General features: G+C 33.9%; 1 protein-coding gene across 1 annotated transcript in view; it reads left to right on the forward strand.

Moving 5' to 3' along the window:
- The window catches only part of LOC145276640 (uncharacterized), a 748,502-nt gene that overhangs the window by 431,719 nt on the left and 303,022 nt on the right, over nucleotides 1–13,761 (forward strand). The window contains exon 12 of the mRNA XM_080127831.1: nucleotides 9,205–9,276. Coding sequence (XP_079983957.1) covers nucleotides 9,205–9,276 — 72 coding nt within the window. The remainder of the gene's footprint in view (nucleotides 1–9,204; nucleotides 9,277–13,761) is intronic.

Below are 13,761 nucleotides of genomic sequence, written 5' to 3' on the forward strand. Positions count from 1 at the left end.
GGGAGCTGGATAGTAACTGTTGGCATTAAGGGTTGCCCCTACATTGACCAAGGTCTGATATGTGGGGTTACCCCCACATATGGTCTTTTCTTGCAGTATCTGCCGGAACAGATGGTATTTATTTGCTCCCCCACTGAGCAAATTAGGCACAAGGCCGTTTTTAATGTGAGGTAAAAACCAGCTCCCCTAAAAGTAGGCAAAAAGGGGGCACTCTGGTTACCAAAAATAATAATTGTCCCAGTATAGAGGGTTTCCCCTCCATTGACTGGTACAAATTATCTTAAGTGCAGCATCTGCCGGAACAGATGGTGTTTATTTGCTCCCCCACTGAGCAAATTAGGCACAAGGCCGTTTTTAATGTGAGGTAAAAACCAGCTCCCCTAAAAGTAGGCAAAAAGGGGGCACTCTGGTTACCAAAAATAATAATTGTCCCAGTATAGAGGGTTTCCCCTCCATTGACTGGTACAAATTATCTTAAGTGCAGCATCTGCCGGAACAGATGGTGTTTATTTGCTCCCCCACTGAGCAAATTAGGCACAAGGCCGTTTTTAATGTGAGGTAAAAACCAGCTCCCCTAAAAGTAGGCAAAAAGGGGGCACTCTGGTTACCAAAAATAATAATTGTCCCAGTATAGAGGGTTTCCCCTCCATTGACTGGTACAAATTATCTTAAGTGCAGTATCTGCCGGAACAGATGGTATTTATTTGCTCCCCCACTGAGCAAATTAGGCACAAGGCCGTTTTTAATGTGAGGTAAAAACCAGCTCCCCTAAAAGGGGTCACTCTGGTTACCAAAAATAATAATTGTCCCAGTATAGAGGGTTTCCCCTCCATTGGCTGGTACAAATTATCTTAAGTGCAGCATCTGCCGGAACAGATACTACACTTTGATCTTGGCCCGAAGGTTGCCTAGTCGTGAACAGGTACGCACACAGAAATTCAGCTTTATATTATAGATATCTGTAAGAAAAAGTGTGAATAATGAGGTTGACTGTGTCTAGGCTACCAGCAATTAACACAGGAATTGGCGAGAGTTAAGTACCTATAAATGCAAACTCGACAAGTATGAATAGTAAAATGTCAGAGTAGTCTCCTCTCTATCAAGGCTAAAAGTTTTGGGAAAATATATTTTGTCATTCATACGCAAAACAAGGAAAACCAATGACTATGATTGAACTATTGGTAAAGGTGCAGTATCTTTCCACTCACAAGAAATCCTTTAAAATTATCACTATTTTTTGTCGATGGTGCTGAAAACGAAGACAAAATTAACATCCAATGAAACGAGTAATTTCAATGATATTAATAAATTACAGTCTAAAAAGTGGGGGATCACTTCTTTATATTAAGTTAATGTAAAATAAACACCCACTTTATAGTCAAGGTGGACATAAAGTGGGTGCGTATTTTACGTTAAATTATTATAGAAAAAAGATGCCCCACTTGTTTAAACAGTAATATGCGACCTTAAGGGCAATCATCATAGTTCACTATACAATTCAAGTCGTTAGTCTTCCAACGAACAGTCATTTGTTAAATTCTGATCAATAGTCGCCGAGATTTCGAACTTATATTGCAAAAAAAAAAAAAACGTTATCTATAATATAAATCTCACCTGTCTATTTAAATGTATGTATGTTTGTTTGTCTGCCTAAAATTTTCAACAGAGGCGACGGATTTTCACGAGATCCGTATCATTTTAAAGCTCAACCCTTCGGACAAAAAATATGGATGAATTGGCTAAAAACATTTATTCCTTCACCCGCAACTGGGCACTTTTTTATAAGGAGGGGTCGCTTTTTTCGCTAATATTTACAAAAGTCATCACCTCTTTACGACTAACTAGCCTTAATGTAAACCTTTGCCACTTCCGATTTGTTCGATGGATTCGACGGCAAAGACGTATCGTTTTTTTTTTCTTCTTCACGTTTTTTCCCTCCTTCGCGGCACGTGTTTAATCCTGCCTGCTTACTACCACTATTTTTTCTTTTTGCATAACACACACCTCCAAACACCTGGGCAACACCGGACACCCAGCATAGTATATATATATTATATATATTACTCGTAACAAATTGAATATTGAACAGCTTATATCTTTGGTTCTATGGGGCGAAACTACATGAAAGTTTGCAGGCTTTTGGAAAATTATAATATTCTATGGTTAAAATTTTATGACAATCGGTAAAACCCCCCCGATCTTTTACAATAAAATATGCTTAAATTTGCCTACATTTATGTAGATAGTGTTCTAGGGAGCCAGCTTTAATTTTGCTGCTTCTGGTGTCTACCCTGTGGCTTTGCCAGGCCACTAATGTATATATGCGGGGGGGTGTAATCACTATATCTGTAATTGTATATTTTACTTCGTACGCGCATATAATTATTCTGTCAGAGTGATGTAATCGTGCTATTCATATCTACTTCTGTACAATAACTTATTGAATTCAGCTCAGCTAGTTCAGTAATAATCAGTTCCATCTATCACTTGTCAGATTTCGATGTAAATATTCAAAATCAATCACCTAGGAAGGCCACTTATATAAAACAATCACTTAATCACTCGAATGACCTTTTCCTTCGATCCAAGCGGAATCCAATCTAGAACAGTATTAATATAAACCGATCAACATATATCTATATCCACTTGCCATGTTAGAGCAATGCATGTGGGTGTTGCACGCTTCTAAATACATATTGAATCGAAATCGAGATTAAGAAGCCATTAATATTTATAATCAAACGCCTCGAAACTACGTTATGCCAACATATCAAATGATGTATTTGTTTATTTATCCATTAACTGATACGTTCTGACAGAACAAATTAGAAATGGAATGTATGTTTGGCATAATGGGTACGTTTCAGACTATGGAATTTTAAAACGGAGTTCAATATACAATAGTATGTAATTTAGGCTTTAATAGAAGTAGGAGTGCGAATGCTGAAACGTTTCTATAGCTTTATTCACTAAAGTTGTGTATGTCTTACACACTGATATGTGATATTTCCAGAATACGTGCTTGGTATGCCGTAAAATAACTTAAACTATATCAAAGATGTTTTAAGTTAAACAGTCAGCAAGCAGAAATCAGAAGCTCAATCTCAAAGCTGGCGTCCCTCGATGTTCCATACTAGCCTCAATACTTTTCCTGGTCTTCATCATTGATCTCCCAAATCAAATTCTTAGATGATTCATAGACATTTATACAGACGACACCAAAATCTATGCCAACACTTTAAAAGCCGACAATTACAAATATCTTCCCGATTCTGATTTCTGATTCTGAACACGTGGTACAATGAAGAAAAGGTAGCTAGTTTATTTTAATAGATCGATAACGGAGGTTCAGAGTTTCATCATAACCACTCTGAACCCCATCTGGCTTCAATTGAAATGAATGGTTCTCGTTTCAAGAAAACCATGTCTTGACAAGCTTCTTCGACTGAGTTTCACTCTTGATCTGAAATGAAACACATACATCATATCTGTTGCCAAGATCGCTGAAAAAGTGGTTTGATCAGTGAACCGCTCCAGTAGATATCTCCACTGCCGATGTAATCATCTATACGCATAAGAGCCAAATGCGTCCTGAAATAGAATGATGTTGCGGCATCTCAGCGGAGTTGCTCGAGGCGCCCTATCCTGCCTTGGTAAAATATCTAATAGGTGATGCGCTTTCCTCTTCCTTCTTTCCCACGGAAGAGGTGATATGAGCCTGCCTTTGTTCTATCGTTATTTTTATTGAAAATGCTCCACTGAACTCCAGTCTATGGTCCACCTTGTCACACTTTAACAAAATACACTCAATAAGTAACACCCACTCTCTATCTGAGCCTTATACTAAACGCAGATCTCATGAGCAAAGCTTCTTTCCTAGAACTGCTCGCATGTGGGATATTGTTCCATTGGCCTTCTACTCGACCGATTACAAAATAGTAGCCTTCAAGTTCAATGAAAATAAGTTTTTGCTGAGCCGTCTCATTGAAGTCCCAATTTCTATCTAATCTACGCCATTTACTACCACCTTTAATTCTTTAATACTTATCTCGACTGTAAATAAATATGGCTCGAACACTTAAGGTGCAAAAAGTTCAGTATACTATTTTTAATGAATTGAACTGCAAATTGCGAACGCATTTCCCAAATGTAAAATAAAAATAGGTGTTCTCTGTAATCCATATGAAAAAAGATCAGAATATTTACAAGAACATCCTCCTAGGTTAGTAGTTCTATCATGTCTTACCAACATTGTTTACTCTATTTTAGAGTACGAGATTGTGTAATGCATTGCTTAACAAATTCCTAATGAACCGCCCCCTTAAGTAAACACTTCATCAAATCTCCACACTAACGAAATGTACTTGCAATAACCCTGATCCCTGAGTGGCTTCCGGGCCTTGATAACTGGTGATCACTGTAAAAAAAACCATTATACAATCACACAAGACAATGAACTGTGCTGAACACAGCATCCGAGGACTACAAATTCCGCTGATAATTGCAGCACCACTTCCTGTAAATCGTCCCTGAATAAAATGATTTTATACAATAAATGGTATGAGTGCTAGTAAATGAAGACACAAGCCCATCATTATTGTATAACCAAGATATTTCTGTCGATTTCTTGGACTTTATTTATAAGGCGTGGAAGGTAACTTTTTTATATAGTTAAACTTACTAAAAAAACGTATAATCAAAATAGTTTATCTCAGTTTTTATGTTCTTTATATTGTCTTCCTAATCTACTATTTCTATGAACTAATTTCCATTTTTGTTGGAAATTTTAATTTTATATTGGTTCACTAACTCTCTCTCTCACACACACACACATATATATATATAGGTGTTTTTTGTTTTGATTTTTTAAACGATAGTAATATTTATGTCTCCGCCTCGGAGAATCGGTGTTTTTCTGTATTTATTTATCTATTATTTAAAAAAAAAAACAGTAAGCTACGGACACGCGTATTTCGAAACCCTACTCACCATCAGCGTAGCTTGACTGTTGGTAGGATTCGAACCTTGGACGTTATGTATTTCAATGTTTAAGTGGTTTATATATACATATATATATATTAGCAGGCCTCCCGGCGTTGCTCGGTCGTAAAATACGCATAAATATCTTATTTTAATTCATGCATATTTCTGATTTACTATAATATTATAGAGACAATTCTCTATTGATTGTTATCCAATATATAGTTACGATTTTTAAAGTTATTAAACTTGGGTGGCATCCGTTAAATCGAAACCAAAATGTTTAGAGCTCCAGTCTTAGTAGTTATCCATCTTTCAACAGTCGTTACCTCCCCCCCCCGAGTTTCCGAGATATGGATATAAAAAGTTTAGAATTAAGAGTTTGAGCTTGTAAAATTTTGCGCATGTGCAAAAGTAACAGCATGCATGTTTTATTCGAATCATTCTAATTTGAGAACACTAAGAAAAATTACATTTATTCAAACAGGAATTGAATAAAACACACGGAACAGATGAATCGTCGAAGATTTTTTCTTTCCTTATATATATATATATATATATATATATATATATATATATATATATATATATATATATATATATATATATATATATGAGAGAGAGAGAGAAAGTGAGAGAGAGAAGGGAGCAAGTGTAATAAACATTCTCAATTACAGTAATAACAGTAGTATTCAAGCTTATAACGCCGTGAAATACTGTGATCATCCAGTTTATGCTATTTGGTGTGTGTATTATTTTATCTCTTTCTATATAAACCGCAGATATTGTTAACTAATATTTTAAAATGAAATTAATGTTATGTTTTTTTTTTTTTAATATTTAAATGCTGTAACTGATATGAACGTCCGGAATTATTTAAAATCTTCGAGATTCAAATCTGCTTCAATTCATGAGTAATTGCCGGAGTGGCTGTCAGATTTATCGTTTTTTAATCCTTGAGGAATATAGATTTTTTTTTTATGCCGTCATTCATATCTTCCGGTTCGGGAATAACCGACGCCATGATTACTGTGAAAATGTGCTTGGCTCGTTTCTCTTTCTCTCGCCGCAAGCATTACCTCACCTATGAATCCGTTTCTCTAACACTAGCGTTGACAATAATAGAAGTGATATACGGTTAGTGTCTGTGGGCGGGTTATCATCAGGTGTTCTTTATCAGATTTTAAGTGACAACGCTAACCGTTACTCACTATCTCAGAGAAGATATGGATTTAAAATTAGCATGCTCGCCTGCAAGACAGTATACTACAAACAGGGAATTTCAAATAGAAAATATTACGAGAAGATAAAAATATCGGAATTATACAAGTCCAAATATTAAGGAGGTATAGTTTGCTTGAAGCCTCATGTGTGAAATGGCAGAAAATCAGAATGCAGGAGATAACGTAAAATCATCCAACACGGCCGGATCTGTACCAAATGGTACATATATTATTCAATTGGGATTCATTATTGAGATGAGTATTATTTATTAATTTATTTTATTGAGACGATAATCATCTTTTTTAGTTGTTTTCTGACGTTTCGGCCAACTATTCCTCTGGTCTTTGTTGGGTGATAACCGCGACGGGAGAGAAACTCCGAATCTCCTATGGAAGAAAGTAATTGCTGATGATGCAGTTAGGAAATTCGGAGTTCCTATCTCCTCGCGGTTACCACCCGAGGAAGGGCAAAGGAATAGTTGGCCGAAACGTCGTGAAACAATAACTAAAAAAGATGAGAATAATAGTCGCAATAAAATAGATTAATTACCCAACACGTTATGGATTCAGTCATAAAGTAGACAAATAATAAAAATACAGAATAGTATATGTATTATTTAATTGGAATTTATTATTGAGATGAGTATTATTTATTAATTTATATATTGCGGACTATTATCCTTAATTGTTTTAGTTGTTTCTCGACCCTTCGGCCAACTATTTGTCTGGCATTCGTCAGGTGGTAACCGCGAAGGGAGAGGACCTCCGAATCTCCTATGGATGTTCTTATTGCTGAGAATGCAGTTAGGAGATTCGGAGTTCCTATCCCCTCGTGGTTACCACCTGACGAATGCCAGACAAATAGTAGGCCTAAACTAACAAGGATGAGGATAATAGTCTGCAATAAAATTACCCAACACGCTGTAGCCTCAGACACAAAGTAAACAAATAATAAAAAGGAACTTTAACTCAATATTTCCCGTTGTAACAACGACATTCGTCCTCATTCTCCCGCCACGCATGACTAATCGTTACATTCGCATCTATAACGTGATAGTCTACTTTAACGTGCTCTGTATCCTTTTTATAGTCTTTTTCTTTATCAGTGACGTCATTTCGTATTCATCTGCATACGCATGTCCACGTTGTTTCAATCGAAAGTTTTCAGTGGCGATAAAGAAAGACGACAAACAAGTAATTATCTATGAATTCATAAGTACATTTAACATATTTAGCAATATTAAATAGTAAATCTTGACAAGTAAAAACTTCTATACAGCGATCTGATGTGTGTGCCCGCGTTACATCATATATTTCGAGAAAAAATCTTTGTCAAATGCGTCATGTTTCAACCCCCCTGGAAATATCTTTTTATGAATACAGGTGAATATACTATTTCAATATAAACCTATCTATATATCTATAAAAGTGAGAATGCGATTGTGTGTGTGGACAACTCTCAACCAATATACTTTTTTTTTTTTTTACAAAGGCATCACCACATTATCAAGGTCCAGAGGCCACTCAAGGATAAGGGTTAAAGAGTGTACAGTAGAAATTGGTCAATATAGTAATCATTAGTAATGAAAATTTGGTAAATTTGATAACTTATATGGAACGGCTCATCAAGAACTTATTTACTTTAGACTTGAACACAACCATATTGTAGTCAGCCGGAAAGCAGGAAAACGGAAGACAATTCCACAGGCGTGCAGTTCTAAGAAAGAAGCTTTGTTCATGGAATCTACGTTTAGATTTAGGCACAGATAAAGAGTGGGGGAAATTATTGATAGTGTTTACAGCTAGACGAGTGTTTCTTGTGAAAGTTTGGCGAGGGGGGACCATAGATTGAAGCTCAGTTGAACACTTTCCATGAAAATAACGATACATCAGAGACAAACTCGCAACATCTCTTCTGTGAGATAGAGGTTGCAAGGAGGAGAAAAGGGCATCTCCTACGAGGCTACGATTGTTTGATCTGCAGACTTGAAATGTAGGATATAGAGTATTCAGACATGTGGAAAAATTTCATCAATTTTCATCTAGAAAGAAAAGAGACTGCTAAACGTTCAGATTTAAAAATTGGTACGTGCGATTCATCGGATTTTTATTTGTTCGTCAACTGTTTCAGGGATGCGCATGCGCGAATTTTTCATATGACAGCTTTCTTATGTTAAGAATAAGTAGGTTTGAAAACACTTTAAAGTTCGCCGAGTGGTTATCGTACATGACTCATTGTCTTTAGATTTTGAACCGGTGTGTCAACACCACTATGCCGTATGCTTCTTTATATGAGCCAAGTATAATAGGATTAATGATAATGATTGTTGATTAAGTGGCGAATGCTGAGAGTGAGACCTGCGTACTCTAGTGAAAACGGTAGAAAAAGAGAAAAATAAATGTGCATTTGCTTTTATAGAATAAAATCCGTTTATTCTGTTCTGGATAAAATATACTCAAAAACTACATTAACTATGGTATTAATAATTTTAACTGGTTACTAGGTTTTATATGCGAAACCTTGTAGGATTTTTTCTTAATATATCCATTGATGGACGTGCAGCAGGAAGGCACGCCCAAAAATAGTGTTGTGGATTTTTTAAAAGGAGCAATGCTATATATTGATACTCTTCGAGACGGCATGAAAATATTTTAATTCACGGTTAACATGCAACAGATTGGCAGCAAAAGATTTAACCTGCAATCTCCTATTTCATTATCGGACAGCGGGGGATACTATCTTTAACAGAAGACTGCGGGTAATGACTTACGAACATAAGAAGCCTAAAAATTTATGATTTGAAGTATATGTAAATAATCATACAACGTAACTGTTCGAAATACGTTCATATGAGGTAAAATCACAGATCACTCATGCTATATGTTTGGTAATTTAACTGATTTTCTGACTGACTCCAATTGAATATGCTGCATGAACACAAACTTGCCTACTAAATACTACTAATCAACTAACCAGACATGCATGTCTAATTGATTGCAGGTCAAAAAGGTGAACGCGGCGAAAAGGGTACTCGAGGCCTAATTGGATTTACGGGTTACAAAGGAGCTCAAGGTATTTAATTTATTGATCTAATATTACGTTGATGTTGTATTTTTGCTCACTAATTTTTCGTTTTTTTTTTCTTCTGATTATTCTTTAAATAACACGATTGTGTGATACGCAAAAAAAAATTCATATAATTGTATTTTGTATTTTTGATGCTTATGTGAGTTCTATTTGTAAACTAATTCTAAACACAAGGACAAACATTGAGCGTAACATAGTATTAATATACAGGTGAAAAGATTATATATATATATATATATATATATATATATATATATACACTCCTATAAATTTTGGATTTCTGTGTATTTATATGAATATTAAAACCCATTTTTCTGTTTATTAAAAAGGAAAATGCAACGTTGTTATATATGGATTGTGGAATTGCATTTATCTGCAAAAGATCTTACTAATTTGCATATTATTTAAGCATTCATATATATATATATATATATATAACATTGCAAGTAACAGACAAAAGAAACATTCAGAGTTCGTTCTTGCAAAAATGCAAGCATTTAGAGTGAAAATTCAATGCGTAATTGAATCATAAATATTACTTTGTAGCTTACTTGCAATATGTTATATATATATATATATGTATATATATATATATATATATATATATTTATATATATATATTAAAAAGCTCTAAGGACGGATAAAGAACTTCAAATAAATAAGCAAAATATCTGCACGATACATTATAGTATCTTACAATAGTGTGTGTATATGCGTAAAACATTGGATCCAATGTTATATATGCACACACAGATTCACACTGGTATATGTATTAGAGATTTTCAAACAAAAAATCAAATGTCACCATAAAATCAAAACATTTACAAAGGCTCTATAATAAAAGTAAAACCACTTTTATCAATATTATTCAAATTCGATTATGTTTATTACAAATACCATGTATTGAAATGGTGTTTAATGGTAGACAACAATTTTATACGCCTTATTAAGCAACGCTAAAGTAACTTACTGCTGAGAATTTGTTTCACACAAATACGTATATAACATTATAAATATATATATATATATATATATATATATATATATATATAGAGAGAGAGAGAGAGAGAGAGAGGCACCCTCCTCAAGTATCTAAGGTCTCTCTGTACAGGGGTTTTTTTTTGGCATGGGCATACTTTTACTACAAGTAAACACTGGCTAAATATTTAAAACACAGTATTAGTGGCTACAATGAGATCTCTTAGGCATTGTATACCGACACTAGCGTTTACGAGGAATGATGCACCTTCTCTAAGTGATGTTACCGCGGTATACTACACAAAGCTGAACGCTACATCAGACTAAAGGTATTCTTGTGCTGGAATTCAGTTAGACTAACGACTAAAAAAGATATACTATAAGAGTTCTATATAGTCTATTACGGAGATGGAAATGATATTCTGCACTTCTTTATTAACTCTCTGCTTAAGAGATAAAGGGAAACTTTATGAAACATACGACTAACGATTCGTCTCATATAGATACTAAGTATCCACCCCAGGAAGAGAACTCTTAATTTCTGAGAATTATGACTGAAGTAAATGTAAACAAAAAACGAAATATATACAATACAACGTTTGTGTGCTATCGTCATCGATATGTTAATAGAATATTTTATTCAGATTTTTAAAAAAAATTTTCAGAAACCATTATAGATACAGTTAGATTTTCTTCGACTCAATTTGAGACAATCAGTATAACAAAGGGTATATCCATAAGTTGAATTAATTACATCACAACGTACATCATGCATTTCAGTTATTTTATAAAACAAATTTTAACAAACAATATTTCTGAATGTGTTTTAGAAGGTCTAAATATGCAAATACTTTGTTCGCTGGCATTTCTAAGATGTAAAATTAATAAATTACTTATTTCTTAAAGTCATGTTTTGTAGGAACCCCTTTTCAAATTGTTTTAGTTTTTATTACTCTTTCAACTGGCTAAATTGTATTTTTCAAAGGTGGCCATTCGTTTACGTTATTGCTGGACCTATTGAGACAGCAAGAGAATATTTATCACGATTTAACAGAATATCGATTTCATTTTAAGAATACTTAATGTTTTCTAACATTTTCGAAAATAAAATAAAGTGAAGTTTAAATTTTAGTACTAAGTATTGAAAAAACAAAATTGATGTTAAAATCAAGCTTTATAGATACACTAGCATTTCATCCCGGCGTTGCCCGGGTGTTTGGAGGTATATGTGAGCAAAAACAAAATCGGTCAATTGTTTTTAACTTTGACCCCTATTATGACCTCTTAAATGTATTATTTTGGGCTCAAATTAAGTTATTATGTAAGATCTCTGTCCAAGGACCCTATATCTAAAATTTCAAGTGTTTAGACCCAAAATTGTCGGCGGAGTTTGGTAGAGTTCTCAAAGGTCAAATCGTTGAACTTTGACTCCTTAACAGGCAAATTTCTGGCCGAAAACCGATCAAAGATTTTACGAAATCTCAATACCCTGTATATCAGATTTCGAATCTGTAGACTTAAAATTGGCAGAGTTATTGCGTAGGTAAATGTACACATACACAGACACACACACAGACACGTTCACTTTTATAGATATATAGATTTGCTTTATTCTTACGTGCTAAATTTTATGTAATTTTAAAACTACAAATGGAATAATATTATATAATACCTACAGTTGACAAGAATATTTGTACTAGTGCTAATAGTCTATTTATGTTTAATGTTATATTAAAAATAAATTGTAAAAATTGTCCCATTAGTCAAAACGTGGACACATGACTATTTGAAATTATTTCGGAGAAAAACTGTTGAAGAAAAATACCGTTGATATATTGTATATAGATATATTTTAACAAGGTATTAAAAATAAAATTTTACTTACATAAACTAGTGCTTGGTGCTTATGCAATCATCAGTGAGGGAAATAATAGTTACTGAATCTAACCCAGACAACAAGGCCAGGAGCAATTGGCGCATGAACGGAATGAAATGAATTACATATGAATATCATGCAAGTTGGTTTTTTCCTCAAATTGGGAATGTTGATACTGCACTCATGAGACGGTTTTTCGTAATCCCCAACATGTATGTGTGTGTTTTCAATAAAGTCCAAATATATTTATAAGATAACGACCAATAAAAAGTAGACCACCATAAATACGTTTAAGCTAGTTAACTAATGTTGATATAGAGTTTCTTACAGGTCCGCTCAAGGTGTTAGTTATGATTATACATATACACACAAACTCTAGCAGAGGACATAATGTTCCCGATCGGAAAATACGCTTAAATATTATATATTCACCCATGCAGATGTGTTTGTCATTATAGAGCCAATATATCGATTATTATATTGGACCTGATATATTATAGTGATTTAAAATACAAAAAAATATTATCTGTATGCCATAAGTTAAAATGGAAACAAAAAAGTATAGCTCTCCAATCTTATCTGTTAGCATGTGAGTGTAATTCATACGTATACAAGAACTGCAAAAAAAAAAAAACCTTTGTTAACCTATACTTTCAATTAACCTATGTTCCGATAAAACGTGTTCTCGATTTGCACCCGGCGTTTTTTATTTCAATCTCCACCCTTTTATTGATTTAAACTCAAATCGAAAGTGTGGTACCGGTCTAAATACACTATATATGAAATTTCAACTCTACACTAAATAATACGATAGATGTACACAACAATAGAGTAGATTAACTAGATATATATCTCCAGTCAATAATATGATAAAGTTCATAATCTACTACAAGAAATAAATAACTGCTAACTTTATAATTAAAAATAACAATTCCCGGACAAAAAATTCAATCGATGACACAAATGTAGTCTAACAATCGAAATGTCTCTTGAGAAGATGTTTCTCCCTCCAACATTAGTAACACAAATAGCTACATTGGACACACGACAAACATTGCCGAGACGATTAATACTACGCCTTTTAGATACAAGCTTAATTTGCCAACATCTAAAACAACGTGGCTGCCCACATTCCCAATTTAGAAAATTCTTAGTTGAAAGTACAGAAATCATTCACATGGATCAAAACGTAAAAAGACTAAAAAATACTGAAAGCACTGTACTTAACAGCAAAACAGCCAAAAACTAACAATGTAAAATTTGAAGACACTAATAACATTTAAAGCGCATCGGCACGTATATATATATATATATATATATATATATATATAAAAATTTATAAAATATATATGGCGATTAAGCTACACTGAATATTCGGCGTTTCATCCACTATAGGATTCGTCAGGATATGCGCGACTCCTGTGGTTGTTTCTCGTTTTTATATATGTTGAGGATTTTAATTAGCATATCAGCTTTCTAGTATCCACCGCGCCCCTCCATATCAGCCAATGGGCATGCATTTTATCGAACAAAGAATCTGTTTTAGAACTAGGTTAGTGGTTTAAGGCAGACGATTTTCCTCATTTTTCCTCGGAATTATTTTTAATTTTTCGCTA

This window comes from Euprymna scolopes, chromosome 5 (genome assembly GCF_053919585.1).
Source record: "Euprymna scolopes isolate OS-2025 chromosome 5, ASM5391958v1, whole genome shotgun sequence".
Taxonomy (NCBI): Eukaryota; Metazoa; Mollusca; class Cephalopoda; order Sepiida; family Sepiolidae; genus Euprymna; species Euprymna scolopes.